We start from the raw sequence: 24,449 nt of genomic DNA, 5'->3' as shown, positions 1-24,449 counted from the left end.
GTTTTGCACACGCCGTGAGCGCTTCTCCTGAAGACTTTGCACGGCAGATTCAGAATCCGCAGCGGGCGCCCCGCTGATATGTGCTCGCAGCCGCACACGGCCCTGGGAGCCGTTATTATATTAAGGATAATGTAAAGACACTTAGCCGCACCCCGGCTCCTCGTGCGCATTACGGAGCGCGGGCCATTAGAAGGAGGAGCTGTCACCGCGCGGGCGTAATGGCATGTTAACGACGGCACCCGGTAAACGATATGCGCATTAAGAATACACAGAACTGCTGAATTTTAATCGCCCTTATCCATAGGACACGGAGCGCTAATGATCCTCGAAATGCGTGATTTAAATAAGCCGTCTTTATGTCGTTCCATTTAAACCCTTGGTGCGAGTTAATCGGCTTGGGTGGACGCGTCCCTGGAGACCGGCACGAGGAGAGGTCGGCTTCCGCGGGGAGACATGGGCGGTGCACGGTGAACAAGCCAGCCGCCGCCCACCTGCCCACCTCGCTGAGGACACCCTGCTCGCCCCCGGGCTGGCCGCAGGGCAGGGGGATGCGGGAAGGACCCGCTCCCCGGTCCCCCCTCAGAAAGCTAGACTGCAAGGGATTTGCCTGTGAAAGAACCAGAGGATGCTGCCAAAGCTCCTTCCAAGGTGCAAAGGAGACGTCTTGAGTGTCCTTCCCAGACCTGAGTAACGGGAGGAGGGACCGCACCTCGCAGGCACAGAGGTTGGCCCCGCCGTCCCCGCGGCCCTCTCCTGCCGACCCGGCCCACGGAGCACACAGAGGGGGCAGCCGGCCCTGCCCCGAACGTCCCCGGTCACTCCCAAGTCCCGTCCCCATCTGGTTACAAGAACACGAGCACCCCACGAGCAGATGTGAGGGCTGGCGTTCTGATAACACGGAATTCACACGTGATCTTTCTCTTGCTCATTGTTAACACACTCGGCTTGCCAGCGGGCTTTCTGAGGAGTGGGGAAGGGTGTGGACAATGACACTGGGGACACAGGTCAGGATCCAGCGGAGGCCGCCCACCAGCCATGGCTTTGTCCTCGTCTCCCAGTCTGTGCCCACTTCCCCTTGAGCGTCAAGTTCGCAGGGACGACCCTGGGCGCCCCCTTCTGAGGGCGGCTCGTCAGGGAGGAGAGAGAAGGAGCATCCCCATGGGCCGTCCAGGGGGATCCCGACCAGCCCGTGTCGGAAGCTGCCCCTGCCTTTACGTTTTACTCAATTACTGGTATTGTTTACTTAAATCAGCCTGCAGTTTTCATTTGGGTGGTTGTTGTTTTGTTGTCACGGTAATCGATCATTGGTCATTCTAAGGCACTAACAATTATTGTGTAAGTAGGCCGCGTAGTTGGTGTAGTAAGTACGTTCAGATTTCCCTTGGTTTCTGCCGCTTGGTTCCCGGAGTGACAGGTCCCCGGGATTGTCTCTAGCCCCAGAGACACCGGGGACACGGTTACGGTACAGCCCCTCTGGGGACACCCACGGCAGGGGTGTTAGGAGCACACTCACACCGGAGCCGGGCAAATGAGAGCCCGGCCAAGGGCCGCGTCCCTGACTCACCATGAGGATTCCTGCTCGAACAGGGGAAGCCTCTGTCTGTGAGAGTCGGCCGCCCTGGGGAGCGAGAGTTCCAGTGGCCGCGGCGAGGGGTCCGAGTGACTGGCCGGCCATGCAAGCGGCCGGCTGAGGCTGGCACACCTGCCGCCCGTCACTGCCCCCGAGTGCAGGGAGAGGGGACCCGGGCCGCTGTACTCGGGGGTCCTGACACCCTGACCCTGCTGGGCCCGGCCTGCTGCTCTCGGACCCTGGCGCCGTTGGAAGCCTGCAGCGGCCACCAGGCCTGCTTGTCCATCCAAACCCAAGGTGGGGCTGCCGCCAGTCCTGGCCCCTGGGAACACACGTATGAACGGAATGATCTTTCCCTGAAAATGCGTCAGACTCCAGAGAAAACCTGCAGTTGACACATGTTAGCGTGCACAACTCCGGGAACTCCTAATCCTGTGGGCTCCCCCGCGCGTTCCTTTTCCCACCCTGCTCTGCCTCTCACATCCCGGCTCTTTGCCTCGCCCTGTGGGCGGAGCTCCAGGTTCCCGAAGGCCCCACCCCCGTGCGTGTTCCTCCGCCCCCTCCGCGTCGGACTCCATGCGGCCCCTCGCCTGCGCGTCCTCGCCAGCCCGCAAACGCAGCTGTTCCTCCCCGAGCCCACGGCCACGTGGGGCAAACGCAGCGGGAGGTGCTGTGTTTCAGGTTCCGCAAACCAGGTTTCCACCTCGCTCCCCGCCCCCCATCAGGAGAGCCGCGCGACCTCCCCCGGTTATTTCGCCGCCTGGGCCCCGTGGTGTTGCTGGAAAACGGAGACACGAATAGCCCGTCTCCGCGGTGTGGGACGTGTTGGAACTGTGAGTGCCGGACCCGCGGCAAACGCGTGTTTTCCACTCTCATCCCCGCAGACGGGAGTGACGGCAGCGGCTCCTCGGCGTCTGCGCCCGCCACCCGTTCTTCCCCGAGACCCGGAGAAGCACCCCACCCAGGTCAGTGCCGTCCGTGTTTCTCTCTCTCGTGAAAGGCTCCTGCGGGGTCTGCGCCGATAACTCTGCACTCGATTCCCAGGAAGACGTGGGCAAGCCCACCTGGCGGGAGGTCTCGCCTCCAGGTCGCCCTCTCCTGGGCCCCGGGCCCCCTGGTCTCCACACTTGGAGGGAAAGGAGGATGTTGCTCTGGACCCCTAGACCCCAACAGCTGGAGAAGGTGCCAGCGCATGCGTACACACGAGGGGCCAGCCACCGCCCACGGCCTTCCCCGCAAGCCCAGCCCCGGCTCAGACACTGGACCTTCCGATCCGCGTCCTCCCCTGGCTTCCACATCCACGTGCTGACCGGCGCGTGCAGCCTGCCGTGCGGTCTGTCTGGCACCGGGCTGGTCCTCCGGCCTCCCGCGCAGACACGGGTCATTTCCAGACTAGCTCGGTCCCTGGGGAGCCGGCCTGGCGGCCTGGCGGCCTGGCGGCCTGTCTCCCGTCTCCCCGCCCCGCAAGGCAGCTCCATCCCGCGCCTGGAGTGGCCTGGGACCCTGCGCCCTCCCTTCCCCAGAGAGCCACGCCCACACCAGCCTCCCTCCCCCCCCAGGCGCGCGGTCCGCTACTGCCCGCCACGCCAGCCCACGCACGTGTCCCGCCGCTCACAGACAAACACCCCAGGACGGGCCTTTTGCCCCGGTCCCTGGCTGCCCGTGACCACGGGGGCCCATCAGGGTGGGCCCGGGCTTGCCCCCGCCAGCCGCAGTGAAGAGGTGGGGCAGGGCCAGCGCGGACCGGAGGAATGGGGTTTGGTCGGGAAGGCGGAGGACCGCCTGGTGGTGTGAGCGACACCTGCCGGGCCAGGCCGCGGCTGAGGCCGGGGCGGGGCTTGGGGCCGGGGGTGTTCATGGGCAGGAGTCGGAGCCCGAGCCACCGGCCCGGCGGCCTGAAGCCCAGGGAGACTCCGGGCGGGTGTTCGGGGTCAGGAGGTAAGTGCCGCCCCCTGCACGCGGGGCATCCTGGGAAACCGGCCTGTGCGGGAACCCAGTCGCTGAATCTCTCCGTCTGTCCTGCGTGGGCCGCGTGGGAGCCGGCCCCTCCGTCTCACCGCCTCCGGCCGCACTGCGGGCTGCAGCCCTTGCGGGCTCGGCGGGCCTGCGCTCAGCTCCAGCCTGCGGGCTGGCACACGTCGGGCATTAGAGCGCTTCTGGCTCTCCGCCTGCTGCTCCTCCGTGGTCTGACTTGACAGGCTGCCCCAAACCCGGGTGGAGAGGGGACGCGCTCGGCCGGGCCCCTTTCCCAAACACCCCGTGCCTGCCTGTGGGGTTGGGGGGGGGGGGGGGCGCCTGTCTGCCACGCTCCAGCGCAGCGCCGCCCTGGCGGCCGGAGGCGCATGAGTCCAGGGGCGCTGCGCAGGTGCGGGCTTCCTCCTCTGGGTTCCAGCCGATGGCCGTCAGACACACAGGTCAGAACAGGGGTCAGGTCGTCCACGTTGGCAAGGGTCCCGCTGGCCGGGGCGCTCGGCAGACACAGGCACACCCGAGTGTGTGCCCCGGGCACGCGGCGGCTGGTCTGCTGAGAGGCTGACCTCCCGAAACTGAGGACAAAGCCCATTTGGTTCCTTGCACCTCCCTGTGCCCCCTGGGAGCGAGGGCCCCACTGGGAGTCGGGCTCTGGCCGGCCCACGGGAGGGCCTGTTCAGTGGAGGGGACACAGGGCGGGAGGAAGCCACGGCGTCAGGAGCCCCCGGTGCCTGGGCCCGTCCTTCCCATTCGGGCAGAAAGGGGGGTGAGAGGGGGAACGGCCTCCCCTTAGCTAGCCTCCCGCTGAGAAGTGTGATTGACAAGGAAGTTGCCACTGGCCTTCCTCCCGCGCTGGCCCCGGAAACCCTGGCCTTGCCCAGACAGAGCTGTGAGGGGTGTGCTGCTGTGTCCAGGAGTGACTTCTGGGAAGGCCCTAGGTGACCTGGGGACGGGGCGGGGTGTCAGGGGCCCGGTCCAGTGGTGAGAGGGCTGGATGGCCTGGTCCCACCCTGACCTCCCGGGAGGGGGAGGGGCTGGGGATTGAGTCCCGCCCCCTGTGGCCGGTGACTTTATCCATTGTGTCCCTGCGGTGACGCTGACACAAACACCCACAGGACAGGTGTGAGCGAGCTTCCCGGGGGTGAGCACAGGGGTCAGAGGTGGGGTACCCTTCCCATGCACCTCGCCCTGTGCCCCGCGCCACTTGGCTGTCCTTGAGTCGGGTCCCTTCGTGATGAGCTGGTAAGTGTAAGGAGACGCTTCCCTGGGTTCTGTAAGCTGCTATGGCAGGTGAGGTCTGGCAAGCGTGTGGCGGCCCCCTGCTGCAGCCAGCGGTCGGCCAGACGGTACAGACGGCAGCCTGGAGGTCCGGTTGGGGTCAGAGGGGTCGGAGGGGGCGGGAGGGGCGGCCCTGTGGTTTCGGGCCCTGGCCTGTGGACCTGGCTCACTGCAGGTGCACCAGAGCTGAGCTGAACTGCAGCATGCCTGGCTGCTTCAGGGGAATCACCGGGGGTGTGAGAAAAGCAGGCTCTCAGCGTTCCCGACTTGGTTTTCTCGGCCCCACCCCTACGGGGCCCCCCGAGAAACCGACGTTCCTCTGTGAATAGACTCGCTCTGCTCTCCCTGTCTCCGCTCGTGCACAGCCCTGAAACGTTGGTGGGTTTTATCTATTTAATACAAGCGGTAGTGTGTCCCTGTGCCTGGCACGTGGTGGTGGTGGTTCTCGGTGCTTGCCGGCCGAGTAGATGAACTGGAGTCGTAGTTCCGATCAATACAGAGGGGGGGATCTTAGGGGCCACTGGCCTGGACTTCAGCTCCACGGCCCAGAGTCCCGCCCACCCGAGCGTCCCGAGCACCGGCCCTGCGCCCACAGCAGGCCCGCACGCTCTGTCCCGATGCAGAGAAGGTTAGGACTCGCCGCCATGTGCTCGGAAGGATGCGGCACCACGTCTCCCATCTTCTCGTCCACAAGGCGCAGGTGTGCTCTGAGCAGAGACAGCAGCAGACACATGCACACACTCACACTCACACTCACGGGGAGTCAGCAGAAGGGTCGGCCTGTCAAAGGTGCAGGAGACACAGGCTGAGGGGCTGTCACCGGCAGCAGGAGACGTGGCAGAGGCCTGGAGTGGGCGAGGTCGGGGTCAGAAAGGTGGGCGGGGCTGAAGGAAGGCGCGGGGTGTAAGGCACGGTGCACGGTCTCACTGGCAGACCCACGGCGGCGGCTCTGGTGCCGCACGGCCACCCTCGGAGCGTTCCCGTTCGGGGAGGGAGGCCGGAGGCACGCAGCCCCCCGAGCTCCGCCAGCTGGGTTTTGGCGCATCCCAAATGAATTGGAATGAAAAATCAGTTCATGATGTTCATGGACGTGGGTTTATGGTCGTGGGAAACCTCACCGACCCTTCGGCCGACTCAGCACTGTAGAGGCGGCCGTAAAACTCCACCTGGGCCCCGGATGGCATGGCACCTGGGCTGGCGAGTGGCCGAGGAGCCAGGTGGGCTGCACAGCAGACGGGAGCAAGCGTGCTGGGGAGGCCGCTGGCGCGGTAACCGTGGACGGGGAGAGGGGCACCAAGCAGGTGGTTTACACTGTGCATGGGGGCCAACTGTGCGCCCGTGACAGCCCCCTGCGCGGGAGTGGGTGTCTTTCCCAGCTTCCCGTCTGCGGAGCGGAGGACAGAGCCCCGTCAGGTGGAGGTCACCGGCGTCTCTCCTCGTGAATCTGCCCACAGCGGGTTTGTGGGCCGGAGCTTGGCGTGCTCTGAGCCGCGATGCCCAGAAGCCGTCTACCAGCCAGTTGGCCTGAGTTCGCCCCTCGGCCTGACTGGTCTGGGGAAAAGCCGCGGCGAAGCGACGACACAGTCCCACAACCAGGCGCTTCAGAACAATTGGGCTGGCCACAAGTCTCAATACGCTGTCTCAACGGCTCAGCAACCAAGAGCCAATTAAAAACAAAAAAAACAAACCACTAGACATGCAGAGGTGGCAAAAGAGAGGAACCCAGCAAGCTTCTGGCCTGGGACGTCATGAAATAGGCAGCACAAAACCGGATATTTTCAATTAACACCCTTGATGGTGCTTCAGCCCGGCGAGCTGCTGGAAACTAATGAAGCCTGTTCTGTGTGCGGCCCCAGACCGCGTGGGTCAGCCCGGGGCGCAAGGAGGGGCGGAGAGGGCACCTTCTCTCTGGTCACCAGCGCTGCTGTAAATGTGACAGTGATGACACAACAGAGACGAGAAAAGAACAGAAACCGCATCAAACACCCCCGTGGGGACCCAACGAAAGGAGGCTGGTTTCGGTGGGTTCAAGCAGGGAGCTTGCTGTAAAGGCCGTTGGTTGCTCAGATCAAGCCGTTGGAACGGCTTGTGCTCTTCCTCTGAGTGACTTCCATGTGCCCCATCCCAAAATATCACCCCCGGGGCAGACTTCCCACAGCCCCCCGGGGTGGGAGGGACATTGACCAGTGCTTTTGTCCGGTGCTGGTCAGGACTGGGGGGGCGCTGGCTCCAGGCTGAAACGCCCTGTGTCCACAGGGAAGTCAGAAGGGTTGTTACAGCGGACGACCCCGTGATGACCGCGGTTGGTGTCTTTCACCCGGATTTCAGTTCTCGTCTCGTCCTTTGACACCTGCAGGGGGTACAGGGCGGAGAGAGACGACGGTGATTGACTCTGGAGTTGATTGTGTGAAGTCTATCGAACCTGAGCCAAAGCCGAAAACACGAAAAACACTCACGTGATAATACGGTTCACGAAAATGGCCTTGACTTGAAGCTCCCGTCTTCACATAGAGGACGATGATGTGTCTGGTGCCCGTCCACCTGTGTCCCTGGTGGGGCTCGTCGCGACCCCTCGCTGGGCAGCTTCAGGCCGCTGTCCTCCCGCACACGTCAGCATTGAAAGGGGGGCCGTGGCATTCCCGCAAGGCCCGCCCGTGTGGCCGGGGCTCACGCGGCTTCACCCCGTCCGAGCACACAGGACGCAGTTCTGCGTGGCCTCGACCACACGGTGTGATGTGGGGGACACGGGGTTGGGACAGGAAGCCGGAGCAGGCCGGGCAGTTTCAGCCGCTGTGCGGGAGAGGGCCGCGTCTGCGGGGTGGACAGGGAGGGGATGTCTGTCCGTCCGTCCGTCCGTCAGCCAGGAAGAGCTGAGAGGAGGCGAGGCCCACGTCCGGGCATCTCGGGCCGACGTCAGGCCGAGGACTGTTGTTGGAAACCCTCGCCCTCCTTCCCGGCCTCTCCCCAAGCTGGCCGCCCACCCCCACGGCCTGCAGCGGGTGAGCAGGCTCCGCCCCTTCCTCCCCTCCCCTCCCCTCCCCACTCGGAGTGTCTCCTTCCTCCCGCTGAAGTGCAAGGTCAACAACACCCTTCCACTCGACTGCGCTGTCCTCCCCACCCGCCCATCAGCAGCGCCCTTCCCCTCCTGCGCCGTGTGAGCAGGCGCCCCAGGTCCTGCCCCTCGTTCCCCAGATCCTTTCTCATAATGTGACCCCCGCCCCTCCCGACCGTCATCGCCGGCCTCTCCGGAGTCCCCCGTGTCTGGGACCCCTGTCACCAGCATCACTGGCGTTTCTGGAGCACGTTGGGTGCTGGAGGCTCCCTCGCTGCCCTCCAACCGCCTCTGGGCTTCCCCTTCAACGGGCACCGCTGTGAGGCGACTGCAGACGCCCAAACGGGGACCTGGAGGCATCCCAGCGGGTGCAGGCCGTGCTGTCGGGGTGCCTGCGCGCCTCCAGTGCTCTCCCCGTTGACTCACCCCTCACTGAGCTTCCGTGGCTTACGGCCGCACCCATGAAACCGGGGAGACCGGAAGCCAGACCACCTCTTCCCTCCCAGCCTCCTGCCGCCACGCTAGCTTCTTCTTGCGAACTATTTTTAAAACATTTCCTCTTGGAATCTCGCTCTCTGGGTCGCATGGAAGAAACCCAGCTTGAGCACATCTCCCGCCTGCACCCGGCGTGCCTGCCCGCGGGGAGGAGACGGAGGGCGCGGTGGGACCTTCCGCCCCGTGCTGCCCCAGAGGCGGAGTTGCCGGGGCTGTGACCGCGAGATGGCAAAGGCAGACCCGCCAGAGACGGCCCCGCCTGCTTCCCCGAACGTCCCCTGGGGAAGAGGTCGCATGGTTCAGAGGAGCAGGGGCCCCGCTGCTACTGGGACAACTCTGAGCCCCAATTAAGCACCACCGTTACCCCCCCCAAAAAGAATTCCATTCTTCTCATTAATAGTTCTATAGTACAAAAATTGTATTCAGTTACTGTTCCATTATATCAGTGAATATTTTACTTGTTATTCTTTTAAAAATGTGTGGGTATTTGTTTTCTCTCTTCTACATGAGTACCTGCACAGTGTTCTAGATTTTGCCTCACGGCCCATAAAACCTCCAATATTTACTCTCTGCTCCTTTGCAGAAAACGCTTGCTGAGCGCCGTTCTAGAATATTAAAGTGTGGACACAGAGTCGGGAGGGGGGGAAGGTGATTGTAACCGGCAATGATCCTCCTCCAACCTCCGTCAGCGCGTTGTGGTCAAGTCAAATACACTCGAACCATCACAGTGCCAGTTGTGTTTCGGGTTTGAGGGCATCATCTTAAGTTGAAGAAGTGATTTGTAATAAAATTTAAGGGGCGACACGGGCCGGTGATATCATAAACGTTTCAGGTGCACCTTCCCGAGACAGGTCCCGTGGGTGCTCGCCGCCCCGAGCCCAGACTCCTGTCGCCGTGCCCTTGACCCCCTTCGCCTCCCCTAGGAAGTGGTTATTGTTTGACGGACAGGAATAAAAATGCCTTTTGAATGAAGACACCAGAGGAGTGACTGTTTTAAGCAGAGTCGCAGCTGGTTCCCGGGGCCGTGGGCCGCGCACTGACGGCTGATGAGGGAAGGACAGGATCAAGTTCAGTGCCGGGTGCCCCAGACTCGAGGGAGACGTGCCTGCTACATCCTCAGCTTGGGTGGTCGTCAACTCATTGTCTTGGCTGTTCATTTACCTGCCCTCCCCCGCCCATTGTGGAAGTTTCCCCACGACAGACACCCCTGGTTTGCACAAAACATGACCAGGTTGTGTGAGAAATGACCTTGGTTGTCACTTTCGTCTTTGGTCTTATAGTTGCGTTTATGGCCCTGCTATCTGAAAGGGGTGTCCGTGCAGATGGGCCGGGTCACACTGCTCTCCCAGTGAAGAGCGGCTGCTTTTCACTGTCCATGACATGGACCCCTTGTGGGGGGGGACCGCTGAGCTAGGCCAGCAAACTCGGGCCGCCCCCTCCCTCTCCTCTCCCCTGATGGGGCGGAGTCAGTACTGACTCACCAGACCTCCTGATGGAGGCCGCACCTGTGTGATACCGAGACTGGCATTACAACCACGGAGTAAAAACCCTTTAAACTCTCCCCGTGAAATGAGGCCACAGGTGCAAACACTGTGCCCTCTCTGGTGCAACAGAGGACGCCTGAATCTGTACTTTGGCGCTGAGGAGACTGCGGGGCTTGTGGTGGGGCGGGCTTTGCGAGGAGGAAGACGGAGGGTGAGGGAGAGAAACCACGAGGAAGGGCTTGTTGTCTGTTCCTTAAATCTCAGAAAGCGGAGGAACTAGGACTCGGCCTTCGCCGGCCTGCTGGGAAGGTGCAGGGCCCACTCTGCCCGGCACAGCCCGTCCTTGAGGCCGAAGTGCGAAGCCCGAGGTGGCGTCACCATGCCCCAGGCCTGGAGTCGCCGCCCACTTGTGGGACAGTCCTGGGGTCGGCAGCTCGTCCCCTTCAGTAAGGGCCAGGGAGTAGGGACGGTTGCGTTTCTCACACACACCAGGCTGCAGGCAGGATCCCACGGCTGTGTGTGGACATGAATGTTGCTCACAGGCCAAGGTGTCCCCTCGCATGAGGGGGGACCGGTGGCCCTGGAGCCAGGCTGCCGAGACCTGCACGGGAACCGTGTCCAGCCCGGTCCCTGCTGTGCGGTGTGCAGGGCGCATCCGTGAGGGCGGGGCACGCGGGAAGACCCGCTGCAACAACCCGGCAGCCCCCGGGGAGGGGCAGCGGACGCAAACACAGGCTGTGTTCAGGAGCCAGCCTGCTGTCCCCCCGGAGGCCAGGCCCCAGCCAGGGTCAGACAGAGGGGCCCTCCGCCGGCGAGCGCTCCTGCACCCGGTTAGTGAGTACGGGCGGGGGCAAAGCAGAAGGTGACGTGGCGCTGACACTTGAAACATTGCTTGGCTCTTCCTCTGGCCTTGAAGGACGGCACAGATGTTTTCCTCCAGAGAAGGGCCTCGCGAGTGGAGGCAGGAGAGACCAGCGGCTGGGGCCGTGCAGCCCCGCTTGGCTCCCCCTCCTCCTCCTCCATGCCAGCCAGCAGCGCGCCTCCTGATGGCGCCCTGCGCTCGCTCACTGCGGCGGTGGGACAGGCCTGCAGTGTGGCCCGGCCCCCCGGTCCCAGCAGCCTCCCTCCCGCCCCGAGGTCTCCACGAGCAGGAGCCTGCAGAGGGGCCTGTGCAACACACAGGCAGGAGGAGTTCCCTCGCTCAGACGCCCCGGGGCCTCTCCCAGGCCACACGGCCAAAGAAAATGCATTTCCTCCGGGACAGGCCCCGCCTCCACATTTGGTGGTGGGCGCCATCCTCCACCAAGACCCTCACGGGAGAAATCGGCAGCCAGTCCTCCCGTGTCCACTGCTCACTGCCCACCCGCTTCCTCCCCAGCGCTCCGAGTCCAGAGTGTTCTGCCTGCACCATTGCGCAAGCTGTCTGCTTGGACTACAGCCTCGCCTGGGAGCTGTGACGGCCTCGGGGGTACAGTCTGTCTCCACGGTTACCACTTAATCGCAACAGTCAACCCGAGCACCACTTCCTCCAGGCAGGCCTCCGGAACCCACGGCCTGACCCCCTCACCCGGCCCGTATTGATCGTGTCAGGGCACTTGCGTTCGTTCTGCGCCGTGAGCACTGGCCGCCTCCCGTCCCCTTTGTGCCCGTGGAGCGGGCCTCCTGCTCAGTGGTCTCAACGCCTTTGGGAACATTTCAGACGGGATACATGAGGCATTTTGGAGATTCTCCTTCCTGTGGGTTCTTGCCTGCAGCTGAAATCTTTTCTGCTAGAAAACGCGACCTCCCTAACTCCTCTAACGGCAGGAGTCTGTGGCCTCGGGCGATGCTCTGTAGCCGGCCCAGGGGCGTGTGCTCTCGGCCTGCAGCGAGGGGCCACCCGTGGGCCGAGCACACGGCTGAACTCTCCTCGGCAGGACCCTGGAGAGGAGCGATGGAGAGGAGAGGGGGGCCAGGGTCGGGCGGGGGAGCTGGGCAGTGAAGGGGGTGGTCATGTGGCCGGGTTCACAGAGCTGCTGTGAACAGGAATAGAAAAGCCCCCAGCCCCGGGCTCCTCTGCCAAGGACGCGGGAGGGGGCAGGCGGGCGAAGCTGCCCATCCCTCGCCGGTGAGACCACCAACCGCAGGGCTGGAGAGACCTGGGCGGCGCCTGCGCGCTCAGGGGAGGCGATGGGAAAGACCGTGCAGGGTGGTGAGGGAAGACGGGCGAGGCTGACGCCCATCCCCCCCACGCCCACACCCAGAAGCTCACCTGGCACCCGTGGCCACAGGCAAGGAGCATGAGACTGCTGGTCACTGTAGAGACCTCACCCTCCGGAGTCTTTTGTTCCAGAAACACGGGAAGCAGGGAGGGGGCGGGCGTGCTGGCCCCTGACCCCTGAGGGTTACTGACCCCAGAACAAGTCCCTGTCTCAGCCCTCCGCCAGTGCTGGCGGCCCTCAGGGAAGCCCCGCCCCCTACCCGCCCCGCGACGATGCGCAGTCCCCGGGGCGCATTCCCCGGACCTGAGGTTGGGTCCTGTTCCCGCTCGTGGAGACCATCGCGGTGCGGCTTCTGAGAGTCGGTAGAAGACGTTGATAGATTTCCTCTCGCTGGGGAGGCCCAACCAGGGCTTTAATCATCTTGTGGCTGCTTAATTAACATTGGCCGCCAAGACTGCTGCTTCTCTTCGCGAAGTGTGAATATTTAAATGGCGTGCATTTTCCGTGGGGCCGAACCGTGCCCACAGGACTCGGGGCGGAGCTCTGGCCTCCTCGAGGGAGGAGGCGTTACTAGAACAGTCTTTGCAAGTCTAGCCTGGGCTTGGGACAGGCCCGCTCCTGTGCGCCTGGGCCTCGGGGGCGTCGGAGCTGTTTCCGGGCGTGCAGCATCAGCCGGCGTCGTTCCCCGAGGCTTTGCCAACCCCCGCCCCGCCGCCGCCCGGGAGAGCGCCCCGTGCTCGCTCGGCCACGGGAAGGTGCAGGGCGGCTGCGAGTTCTGGCTCGCCAAGGCCCAAAGCATGTGGGTCGCGTGGCAAACGTGTCCAGGACGTGTACCCAAAGGGCGGAACGAGTGTCACAGAATGGGCGTTGGGGTGGGAGGGGTTAAACAGCGGAGCGGCTGGGGCCCCGAGTAAGACTAGGTCGGAGCTTCTCTCCCAGTCTGAGGGCTGCGGCGAGGATGTGGCCTTCCGCGCGGGCTGTGCACTCGGAGCGGAGTGTCGCTCCCGGCTCCGCCCCCCCGCCCCTCCCCCCAAGCCTACAACACTCAGGCCTGCAGCGGCGTGTGGCCGCGTCTTCATCACTGCAAATGAAACTACACGTTTAGGCTCTTGGGGAACAGTGGAAGGACTGGGAGAGAGAGGGGTGACGGCTGAGTGTAGACACAGAGGAAAGACCCCCGCCCCACCGGTGCTGCGCCCCCACTGCTCCCCCGTGTCCAGGTTTACCCCGTGTCCTGGGCGTTGCTGCGGCTGCTTCAACCGATGGCTCCACGGCGGCTGCAGAGCGCGGCCTGACTGGTCCCGAGAAACACGGCCCGTGTGTTCTGGCACACCTGTGCGCACCGTGGTCGCACTGGGGACTCGGTGAAAACCGGGAGATGCCACCGGACAGCGGTTGGAGTTAATCTTGACAAGGACTTGGCATCTACTAGGCCGTGTGCTCGCGCCATCGAGATGGTCTGAAACGTTTGCAGGAAATAGGTTACGTACAGAGTACGAGGGGAGTTCTTCACTCGCCTGAGGCCGAGCACTGGTGAACCACTGATAACCAAGTCACATCTGCTCGGTAACGATTCATGTAAGTCGGTTCCAGCGTCGGCCCGATATGCCAAGGTCGTGGGTTCGAGCCCAGCCAGGCACACGGAAGCAGCAAACAATAAACACATGTTATTGTTTCTCTTTCTCTCTCTCTCAAGTGAATTAAAAAATTTTAAAGTATGTGTCCAAGCTGTTAACAGTTCTGGAGTCCCTAAATTGGGATTTGGCCTGGGGGTCAACTCCGCACATCACCCTGGTTAAGAACAACTAACGCAAACAGAAGAGAGAGAGGCGGAGAGAGAACACGGTGGAGGGAGGAAGACTGCCCGGCTCCGGGATCTCGAGAGTTCTAGACTCAGTCAGTCACCAGAAATGCTAATGCCAACACACGCAGTTTTGTAAATTCTACTCATCCACAGTAAAGCCCAGCCTTCCCACGGGCATCTCGGCTGTCTGCTTCAGTTTCAGCGAATTCTCACTAAACTCGGTGACCTGACTCGTGCACAAAATGAGACGGTAAGCCGAGGCCGACAGCGGCTCAGGAGCGCCGGAGGTAGAGGGTGCCGGGTTTCCTCTCACTACGCCGGTTGTGTGTGGCTGTACTCACGAATATGTTGCAAGTGTAATTCTGGAATTAACTAAAAGCTAAATTACGATGAACAGACTTTTTCTTATTAGCGAGAACTATTTAAATGTACTGTGAGGCTTCAATTTTTAAAAACAGTTGTTACATTTTTATAAAGAGGTCTTTGCTCATCTGTCAGTTCCTTTGACCCAACAAAATTACTGACATTTCAGATTTAACATTCGATAGTTAATAGTAGCACTCAGACTTCTCAAGCCCGAGGGCGGCCGCCACAGCCCTGGGGGCGGGAAGCGAACCATGCGTGCGTCTGCGGGGGGCGGGGCAAAGCCGAGCCAGGCTGTGAGACGACACTTCCAGCCTGGGCACTGCCGGTCTCGTGTCCTTCGGGTGACGCGCAGGGGTTTCCGTAGGACAATGACGTTTTCGTTGCCACGAGAAAGGCCAGCACAAACCGTGGCGGGTGTCAGTGCCGGGCCTCGGGCCAACCCGAGCCGCCCCCCAGCTGCACGAGCGCGGTCGGGGGTCGGCGCGCTCAGCGCCACGCAGCCTGCAGCTCGGCTCTGCCTTGTGCGCGGCGTGCGGCCTCGGGTGCAGTTTGGAAGTCTTCGCTTTGTAGTCTTTAAAAAGAATGTAGCATCATTTTGTTTGAGGTTCTTAGATAACCTAAGGTGTGTATTTTGTTTAGAAGTAGGAAGAACAGCTTTGTATTTGAAAGGGTTACTTTGACGAAGGTCAATTCCCTGGCCCCTCTCCTACACCCACCTCACCGCGAGTTGCATCTGAAAGCCGCTGCGCTGGGCGCGGGGGCCCTGCTCTGGCCTGGAGCCAGCAGCATCCCCCTCCCGGTCTGTCCGGGGCCCAGCTGTGCGGAACCTCCCGCTTCTCCCAGATGCCACCACCTTGATCCGCTCTTTAAAACCACCAGCTCCGCTCCTCCGTCTAAATTCCCCTTGTACCTTGCTCCCTGCAGCCAGCTGACTGCTGGGCTCCCCTGGCTCCCAGACTTTACTCCCGACGACGGAGGCGGGGCACCCTTCAGTGGCCTCGGGAACGTCTCCGTGACACCCAGCAGACTGCTGACTGCCCGTGTCCGGGTCCCCGCACCACACGAACCCCGGGCAGAACGGACCTGGTTCCTATGTGCGTCCTTCCAGTCCCTAGGCCGCTTGTAGAGAGCGTGTGGTACTATTTGTTGGACGAAGGAGTGCAATTTCAAGAGGTTAAAGGTAGGAATTGCTGAGGGAAGTCAAGAAGTGAACAGCTGTGTGTGGAAATTAAGATTTCTGTTTCTGGCGAGGAGAAACCCGCCCGTTCAGGGTCTGGCATTTCTCGGGGAAGCGCGGGGCTGACGTTCCACACGGACGATCTTCAAAACGGAAATCCAATCCTCGGGTTTCTCTCGTGGTCGGTCTTATAAACCAAGGCAAGGAAATGTAACTGCTAAAATGGAAAGCGAAAGGGACGAGCCACAAACTATACCCTTCCAGCAGACCTTCACAGAGCTGGAGAAAGTTACACTAGTGGGCTTCCCAGACTCCACTGTGCCCGTGGGGGCCGCCTGCCAGTCGTGCGGTCACGCGTGGACCCAGCAGGGCAGAGCTTGTGCCGGGCTCCCCGCACCGGTCTGGGGCCGCGTTCTGAATGGCGCGGTTCTGCGGATCCTGTGCCGCCAACGCGTGGGGAGAGCTGGTCGTCACCGCAGAGGAGCGCACGGCAGGGGCAGTGACAGGCGCCTGGGGTTTGCGCTGGCGCGGAAGGGGCGAGGTGGGCCGAGGGAACAGCGAAGGCGGTGAGCTGGCCCCCGACGCTACGTTTGGGGTTTACTAGTCTCCTGTTCTTCGCATGTTTGGGGTCTTTCAAGTTTAAATCCCTCGAGACTCAATTCCGAAAAAACACGAACACCGCGAAAGGGGGTGAGAACACAGAGGCCGAGCCCCCGCCCCGCGTGCGCCGCGCTGGGAGGAAGCGCTGGGAAGCGGGGCGCGTCTGCCGCGGGGCCCCACCCCCTCCCCTTCACGGCCCCAGTGGTCGCTCCCGCTCCCTCCTGCGGCGGCCCAGGAGAAGGAAGCTCGGGACACGAGCAACCCGTCTCGTATTTAGTAAAAATGACGAAAAGCCTCCTTAAAATTAACGACCTGAGACTGGGTCAGAGGAGGGTCCGTGCCCCAACACCCTCATCCCGAAGCGGGGGGGGGGGGGGGGGGGGCGGGGTGGAGGGCTGAGGGCCCGGGGTCCGCGGCGCGGTGTGTGCTCCTGCGTACCTGACCTTCACTTGGGCCTTAATGTGGGTGGGTGCGCTGACAGTCTCCCTCAACATTAGTTCGATTATTTGTGAAACCTCAAACAAGAAACCACAGTGGCGGGAAAGGGACCGAACACAGAGTCAGGAACAGTTAGCGGGAGGAAAGGAAGCCTCCCTGCCGAGTTCTTCCGCGCGGTTCCCGGCAGGGCGGCAGGGGGCAGGGCGGCAGGGGGGCGGGAAGGGAGAGAAGGCAGCCCCGCCCGTGCCCGCTCACACAGTTCCGCGCCCGGCTCTCCGTGCCCCGGTCCCTCCGTGTCCGGGTCCCGCCCAGGAGGGAAGGGTGACCTCTCCACCCGCCCTCCCTGCCCCCGCAGCCGCACCCCGAGTCCTGTCCTCCGTGCACCTGCATGTGTGTCGTGAGTTATGACAGAACCAGCCTGAGGAACACGTGTCACTATGAAGCTACCTGGCACTGATGCACCCACTTGAAAAATGCGACCTAAAATATCTGAGTGCTACAAATAGTACCTTAGTAAGAATCCTCGAAAAGGAGAAAGTCATAGCACCACACAGCACTGCTAGGTCCTGAACACCTGCACGTGTGTGCCCCCCCCCCGCAGGTGGCAGCACGGCCCCCAGAGGCGCCCCCTCACACTCCGGCCGCAGGGCGGGGGGACCGTCCGCAGACAGAAGGGGTGGGGGGCGAGACTGCGGGGCCGAGAGCAGGGCTGGGGGAAGAGCCCCGGCCACCTCCGCCCACCGGAACCAGCGACCGCAGGGCAGTCGGAAGCCCGAGTCAGAGTCTGCCGGCCAGCAGCGGGCGTACCGGGCGGGGAGTGTTAATTCCGTGTCCTCCTGGGAGCGGCCGCCCTCTCCTAAATTAAAACAAAACAAAACAAAAAACAAAAAAGGAAAACAAAAAAGCCCCCGCTGGTACGTTTTCACAGCATCTCGGTTTATTGATGGAACAAAGCCATGACGTGGAGTACTGCTCCTCCTTCCCGCCGGCAGAGGGGCGTGCGCTCGGAGCCCGGGGAGGGGGCGGAGACAGCGGAGGGGCGGGCGGGCGGGCGGGGCGGAGAGAAGGCAGCAGAGGCGGAGGGTGAGCGCAGGGCTGCAGACGTGTTTATTGAGAGCATGCTACAGAGGGGCAGGTACACAAGGAAGGAAACCACCGTCAAACCTCCCGACTTTGTTAGAAAATTAATTTTTAATTGTGCCGCTTTCAAACTATGCTGAATTTTACATTTCTAAAGATGTAAAAACTCAACTAATAGAAAATATACATGACCATTCTGTCTACATAGATAACAGAATCTATGAATCTTGAAACTAAGTACATCAATTTCAAAAAAGTATTGGTCATTTAAACAGAATCAACAATTCAGATCGACAAGAACTGTTCAAATTAATTTGACCTGTAGATTCTGAGCCATGTTTTTATTAAAGTCAGATCTATTCCTAAATACAAAATATTTTGAAGATTTATTAAAACTGAATATTACAATGCAAGGTAAATTAAGACTAAAGGCACATAAACTTTGGTCCCACCTGGTTGTCAGTTTTAGAAAACTGCCACAGAATCAACCTCCCTGCAGGCTCCCGCAGGGCACTTGCTCCGCCTTCGAAAACACATGCACCGGCTCCCGCACTAGCTAGACCCGCCTTCACATGCTCAGAGATCCACACCATGTTCCAAGTCTCCGTTACGAACTAAGGATGGCGAGATATATTTAGATGCACGTAAGTCATGTCAACTTCAAAAACGTCTACGAAAAATATTCAGCCACAAACAAGACAGTACTCAGTGCTGACAGTTACAGGACGCGTCCCACAAGAGCGTGTACAAAAGGTTAAGGTTCCACGAGGCTTCCAGGCAGGGCTCAAACGTACAGAAATCAACGCTCCGCATCTCGTGAGCTTCGGCTAATGCCTACCTTCGAAACGGACTCTAGACCAGAACCGTGAGATACAAAGGGCCGATGTGTTTGTAAAGCAATAAAGCCTAAGGCAGTAAAACTAAAAAACGCTGCTTTAGTCTTCTCTATCCTATATCTTATTGGATTAAATAGAAAGAAATGTGACAAGCCAGTAATTCAAAGTAAGTTCCAAGCAGGAGAAAACAAAAACTTAACCTTTTTACACACCCCTGCCTAAACAAGTTGTGACCCCACAGAACAGTGTGCCTGGACAGCCGATTCCTTTGCTCTAGTAAATGCACAACAGCAACACTAGTTTTCCTTTTAAGGCACGTACGTCAACTAAGTTGAAAAAGGAAAGTGAAACTGAAACTTCCAACGGACAAGAAAAATGGCCTCCCCACCGCACAGATGGAACTCAGCAGTTACCAGCGCCTCTGCCTTCACACACGCCGTTCCGCTCTAGAACCAAGGAATGGTGACAGCATGAGGAAAAAAGGAAACGAGAACAAAACCCAACTCTGGTCCCCACTCTTCGAACAGAACAGTCCGCAGCAGCGGCGCCGCCGGCCGCCCGCCCGCCGCGCCCGCCCGCGTGCGCGCGCCCTAGATGGTGGACTTGGAGAAGGACACGCGCAGGTGGTGGCTCTCGCCCAGGTTGTAGTTGTGCAGGTCGATCAGGGCCTGGATGGCCTCCTCCACGGTGGCCATCTGCAGCAGGGCCATCTTGTGATCTCTTCTGAAACAGAACACACGGTCCGAGGCTGCGCACGGGGCCGCGCCCCCTCCCCCCGCCCGCGGGCGTCCGCTCCAGAAACGCAAGCCTCTACCACCCCAAGGACCCAGACGACCCCAGGGGCACCGGGGAGGGCAGGAGAGCCTGCTTACTGAAAAAACTTGAATGCCTTCACAGTGCCCCCCGTGTTCGCGAACAGGGTCCGCAGGTCCTCCTCCGCGACCGAAGGGCTGGGGAGAGGGGGCACAGCGGGGGCGGTCGTTAGCCACTGCGACCCTTTCCTTCTCCAGCCGCGGCACCGACAAGGCCGGCTCTGATACTTACGGGATGTTGGACAGGTGAAGAGTGGCCGAAGGAGGAAAAATGTTCTGAAAGTTTTTGGATCCAGGTTTCTTAAAACGATGCAATGGGGAATTACCAAAATCTTTCGTGAGACCTTGGTCATCGAGTCCCTCCCGAGGTAGCTGCACAGTCTGGTGTTTAGACAGAGTAACACGAATAATTTTTCCATACATTTTCTGTCCATTGAGATGGTTCATGGCTGTAAAAAAAGAAACAGTGCATACTAAAACAGTTAACAAAGTTCACCGCAAAAGTAGCCGATTGAGATCTGAGTTCTGTGATCTACGAAGCAGCCATGAGTGTCCAGCAGCCAGTGGTGACAGACAGGGCGACTGCACGGAACGGAAGCCCGGACGGCGGCCCCCCCCCCCCCCCCCCAACGCTGACTGCCACCACGCACTCGGCGCCGGGAAGGGCCTGGGCACTCGTCTCCAACCCGCCCTCCCGCCTGCTCCACCCCCAGCCCCTCCACGCTCTCCCCCACTCTCCGGGGCCATCGGCGTCGGTCCGGATCACTAGGTCAGTTTCTGATTCGCCTTCCTGCTGGATCGTTCTCGACTTTCCTCCAACCCAGTCCACACACAGCAGTCCCGATTATTGCAGATCGCACCATGTCATCACCGGCTCAACGCCCACAGGGGTCAAGTCTGAACTCCCTCCGCCATCGCTGACACCTCCCTGTCGGACCCCAGCACACGGGCACCACTGGTGCCAGACAGGACCTTCAGCGCTATCTGGGCACAGGCCCCGCCCCGGCCGCCCCCGGAGAGGTGTGGCCTCAGGACCCCGCCCCCAGGCAGGAAGTTCCGGTCCCTCTGAAGAGCAGCCCCAGGCCTGCGAAGGGTCTCCGCGCCCCTGCAGACCGACCTGAGGCCCACGGCCGCAGGAACTGCAGCCTGCCCGGCCAAAGCGCGGCACTGCACGCGGCCACCTCCCTGCCCAGGGAGCGGCGGGCGACCGTGGACACCGACGGCCTGGTCTGAGGATGCGGAAAAGCCGCGCGCCGCACGCTCCGTGCGCCAGTCCCCAGCGAGGAGGCCATTTCCTCAGTCAGGCGCCTTGGCCTCCCCGAAGGTCTACCGGCCACTCCGCGCGTCACAGGGGCAGGGGCAGCGGCAGAGGCGACGAGAAGGAACAGCTGGCTGCGGACAGCACCCCTGCCCTCAGACCCCGCCTCCCCGGAGAGGCCCCGGCCGGGGAGCCACGCCCCGGGGCAGCCCAGACCCGCCCACGACACACTGGGTCTGAAAAGGGAGCCGCGGCGAGAGCGCCAGGTGCCACTCGCAGGAGAATCAGAAGGACCTTCTCCCCACTCACCAGCTCCCTCGTCTGGGGAATGCTCGGTCCTCCTGCCCCACCGCAGTGCTGCAGACCTGCGGTGGGTTTCCTTCGACTTTCCGCCCAAGGCCACCACCAGAACCATCATGGCAGGCCCGAATGTCTCCCTGGCGCTGACACCGCGGCTCACGTGCACTTGGAGATTCACACCAGCCACCCCCCGGAGTCACCCATCCTGACGGGGGGGGGGGCACACCCGGCTTCTAGCGTGAGACTCGGCATCTGCTCTGCGCGGTGCTTTCACCACCATCTAGCTTTACCTGGAAGAACCATTGAAACACCTCCTTCGACAGCACACCAGCGAGAAGCCAAGGACCGTCTGCCGCTGCGGAGCCCAGGGCCCAGGAACCCCGCCGTCAGGGAGCCGGGGCTTCCGTGAGAAGACCGGGCAGACGCCAGGGCGGTTCACAGCGTCAGCGCTGCCCCTCTGCCCCCCCGCCCCCCCACCCGGGGACCGTGGGAGGTGGGGCCTGAGGAGGCCCTGTGAGTCCTGTGAGAAAGGACACCGGGGCGCTCCGAGGACAGGCCAGCGCGCACCGTGGCCACGAGCCAGAGCACGCTCAGGGCCCTGGCCAGAGACGGAACGGCCGCACCTCGCCCTGGGCGCCCCGCCTCCGGGACCGCGAGAAAGGTCCGCCCGCCCGCCCGGCCAGCCGCCCGCCCCGCCTGCGGCGTGTGGCTGCGCAGCCCGAGCAGACCAGTGTAGCAGATCTAAACCACCGCTCGTCTGCAATAGTCCCGACACCAGACAGAGCCAGCAACTCTCCAGAAGAACCTGGTTTAGTTCCACCTCCGGTACTTCTCAACCGCCACGACCATGCACACCCATTGTCACGCAGCCACGCCACCCACGGCTCCCACAGCGACAGGGGACGAGCTGCACCCCTGGGGGCTGCGCCGTGAACGGGGACGCACGGAGAACTGTTCCTGCCCAGAGCACAAGCAGGGAAGGCGTGAAGACTGGCCCAGTCTCTTCCTTGTCTCTCGTAAAGGGACAGAGGGCCGCACTTCAGAAAGTGGGACCGGCCAAACGCACACACTTCCACCGCGCACCGTCTGAGCCGCCGCAACGCCAACGGACGGCCACCCTCACGCCCTCCCGTCCGTCCGCAAAGGCCCAGGGGTCCAGTACACCATGCTGTTCGCGATCTCAGCAGGCACAGCAGAACCACACCGGTCCTTCCATTGAAGATGGCAACCGCCACACTAACAACGTGACCCCAGCCGGAGGCAGCGTCGACGCCGAGTCTCACTGACAGCCCCCATGCACAGAGCGAGTGCTGGTTCCAACCGCCTGTGAGCGTGCAGTCCTGTCCGGGACCCCACGGGGCCGCCTTGGTGCACGAGCGCACCGGGAGGTTAACATCACCAAGTCACCCAGGCAAGAGCGTTAAGCATGACCTGAGTCTGCTGTAAGATTCCAAGAGGGTGGACGGTGTCTCCGGCACAGGTTCTTCATTTGGAACGGACCTGGTGTCTTAGGACCCCGGCCCCACGCTGCCCTGATGACGCCCTGCAGCCCCGCAGGCCTGGAGGCCCCGGGCCACGCGGGCAGGAGGAGGCCCGCCTCCGGGCGCTCCATGCCCCGGCGCTGTGGGGCTCAGGGGCAGCCGTCCCTGCAGGGGAGCCCAACCCCATGCCCATGAGCCCGAGCGTGAGCGCCAGTGAGAGGACAGCAGGAAGAATACGTGTGCCCACCACACCACCGTTCACACTGAGATGGGGAGTCGGGGTGACACTGTGAGTGCTGGCTCTTAAAAAGGAAATGTTTCTCACCCCCACGCGGGGTGTGACTTTACTGGCAGACTCTCGAGAGCCGCCTGGAGCCAGACGTGAGGGGCAGAGACAGGAACAAAGCCATCTCACCGAGCTGGGACTGGTTGCCGTCGGCCATCTGGATGAGGGCACTGTCCTTCTTGTTGTACAAAATCTTCACGCGCTGCACGTCTCCATAAACACCTTTGGTGGGGCCACAGAGAGGTAATCCGAAAGTGGAATTAATTTTATGCACGAGTCAGCTAAAGATTATCTTTTTGACATATTAATGAAACATTCAGACACCAACATGATCACTCATTCAAACTCATCAGTCTCACAAATGAATAAAGAAAGATCAAGATTTTGAACAGTGAATTTAGAAAAGAACAAATTTTGATAAACCCTCAAAGCTATGTGAATGATATTAAAGACCATGCAAAATAAATCAGCATGCATTAAAACAAATTTTGTGTCTATGGAGAGTTTTAAATAGCAAAGAAAAATAGCAAAAGATTTACTATTCAACTTTAAGCCAAAGTGCTAGCTACAAATAAGAATTAAGGTGAAAACAAAATCAAATCAATAATAAAAGTATAGTGCTAACAATAACATACCGAAGAGGGTAAACAGACTTTGGGGCGTAACCATCTTTAGAAGGAGAGAAGAGCAAGCAGCGTAAGACAAGAAGAGAGAAGAGTCGAGGAAGAGCGGAGATGAACAGATCATCCATAACGGAGGGTGGTTCCCGCAGAATGGTGAGGTGGTCATGGATCATGGTTCAAGGCGGTTAATTGGGGCAGGTTGGTCCGAGGAACATTTGTTCAAGCACGGAAGCATGAACAGAGGGAATGGAGACAGGGGATGAAGACAAGGACAAGGGAAATAAAGGATAAGACGGGGGAGGGATGGGCGTTCGGGAAAGACAAGGAGAGGGAAGGTGCACACACAGGGACAAGGATGAAATGGGGAAGGGAAACAGCAATGCAGAAGAAAAAAATAAGGAATCGGGGAACAAAAAAAAAATAAAATATAGGTCAGTACATAGGAAATGCAGGAATTTGGTCAGAAAATGGTTTATGTACTGTACAAGAAAAACTGAGTAAAATGTAGTCATCCAAGACAAATATGGGTAAAGTACATCTACATCAAAGAGTAAATTACAGCATTTCATCTCAACGTGGGGAGGAGAGCATGCACAGGGCTTGAACTCTGAACTGTAACTGCATAAGCATGGCTGGTTATGAAATGCAGGCACATTTTTAAAAGAAAAACAAAGGCACTCTGATCCAAACATTTTATAGCATGCAGAACTGTGAATGACAATAGTTTAAATGATAAAATAAGCTTCATGTTCGTATTAACAGAGGCCAATTAAAAATGAGACAAGTATTCCAATTAGACACCGTAAAGCGATACATGGAGCCTCCCACATTTCATACCAGCTCTCACAGCAAAGTAAAGTATACCAGACATAAAACGTACAACTGAAAAATAACTCAGCAATGGGTTTCATTTAACAAAGGGGGAGATAAAGCTGAAAAATATTTTAGGAGACAATGACTAATAACTGCAAAGAAAAAATTACTAAGAAAGACTGGAAGAGGGTCTCGTCAAGATCTTTGGAAGAACCTTCAAAGAAAAATGCATTAGAGTAGTTCACATAAAATAAGATTTAAAAAAATGCAATGACACATAAGCATGAAATGAACAAGCAAATAATTAGAAAAGGCAAAGAGCAAAATTGTTTTACAGTTAAATCTGCAAATTGGATTACATTTGCCTTTGACAACAAAAGATAAAAAGCCAGACTACTGTACTTCACCATATTTTTCTTAGGAAAAATAGGTAGTTAGGTTAAAATATATACATATTTAAAGATATGACTGTCTAAGGAAATAAAGTATCACTTAAACAAGTACATAGACTTTATTCAGAAGTA

The 24,449-nt window shown here is 60.0% G+C and overlaps 1 protein-coding gene across 2 annotated transcripts in view; it reads right to left on the bottom strand.

Annotated features, from left to right (window-relative positions):
- Positions 1-17,525: 17,525 nt before the first annotated feature.
- The window catches only part of PTBP2 (polypyrimidine tract binding protein 2), a 43,155-nt gene continuing 36,231 nt past the window's right edge, over positions 17,526-24,449 (bottom strand). The window contains exons 10-14 of one of the 2 annotated variants that reach the window (XM_028503406.2): positions 23,125-23,158; positions 22,619-22,711; positions 19,397-19,613; positions 19,225-19,302; positions 17,526-19,075 (exon numbers count right to left, since the gene is read on the bottom strand). In XM_028503406.2, the coding sequence (XP_028359207.2) occupies positions 18,943-19,075; positions 19,225-19,302; positions 19,397-19,613; positions 22,619-22,711; positions 23,125-23,158 (555 nt within the window). In that variant the 3' untranslated portion in view covers positions 17,526-18,942. The remainder of the gene's footprint in view (positions 19,076-19,224; positions 19,303-19,396; positions 19,614-22,618; positions 22,712-23,124; positions 23,159-24,449) is intronic. The other variant, XM_028503407.2, reaches the window with a different exon arrangement.

This window comes from Phyllostomus discolor, chromosome 14 (assembly GCF_004126475.2).
Source record: "Phyllostomus discolor isolate MPI-MPIP mPhyDis1 chromosome 14, mPhyDis1.pri.v3, whole genome shotgun sequence".
Taxonomy (NCBI): domain Eukaryota; kingdom Metazoa; phylum Chordata; class Mammalia; order Chiroptera; family Phyllostomidae; genus Phyllostomus; species Phyllostomus discolor.
The sequence above is the reverse complement of the archived record's forward strand: the minus strand, read 5'-3'. Positions and strand labels throughout refer to the sequence as shown.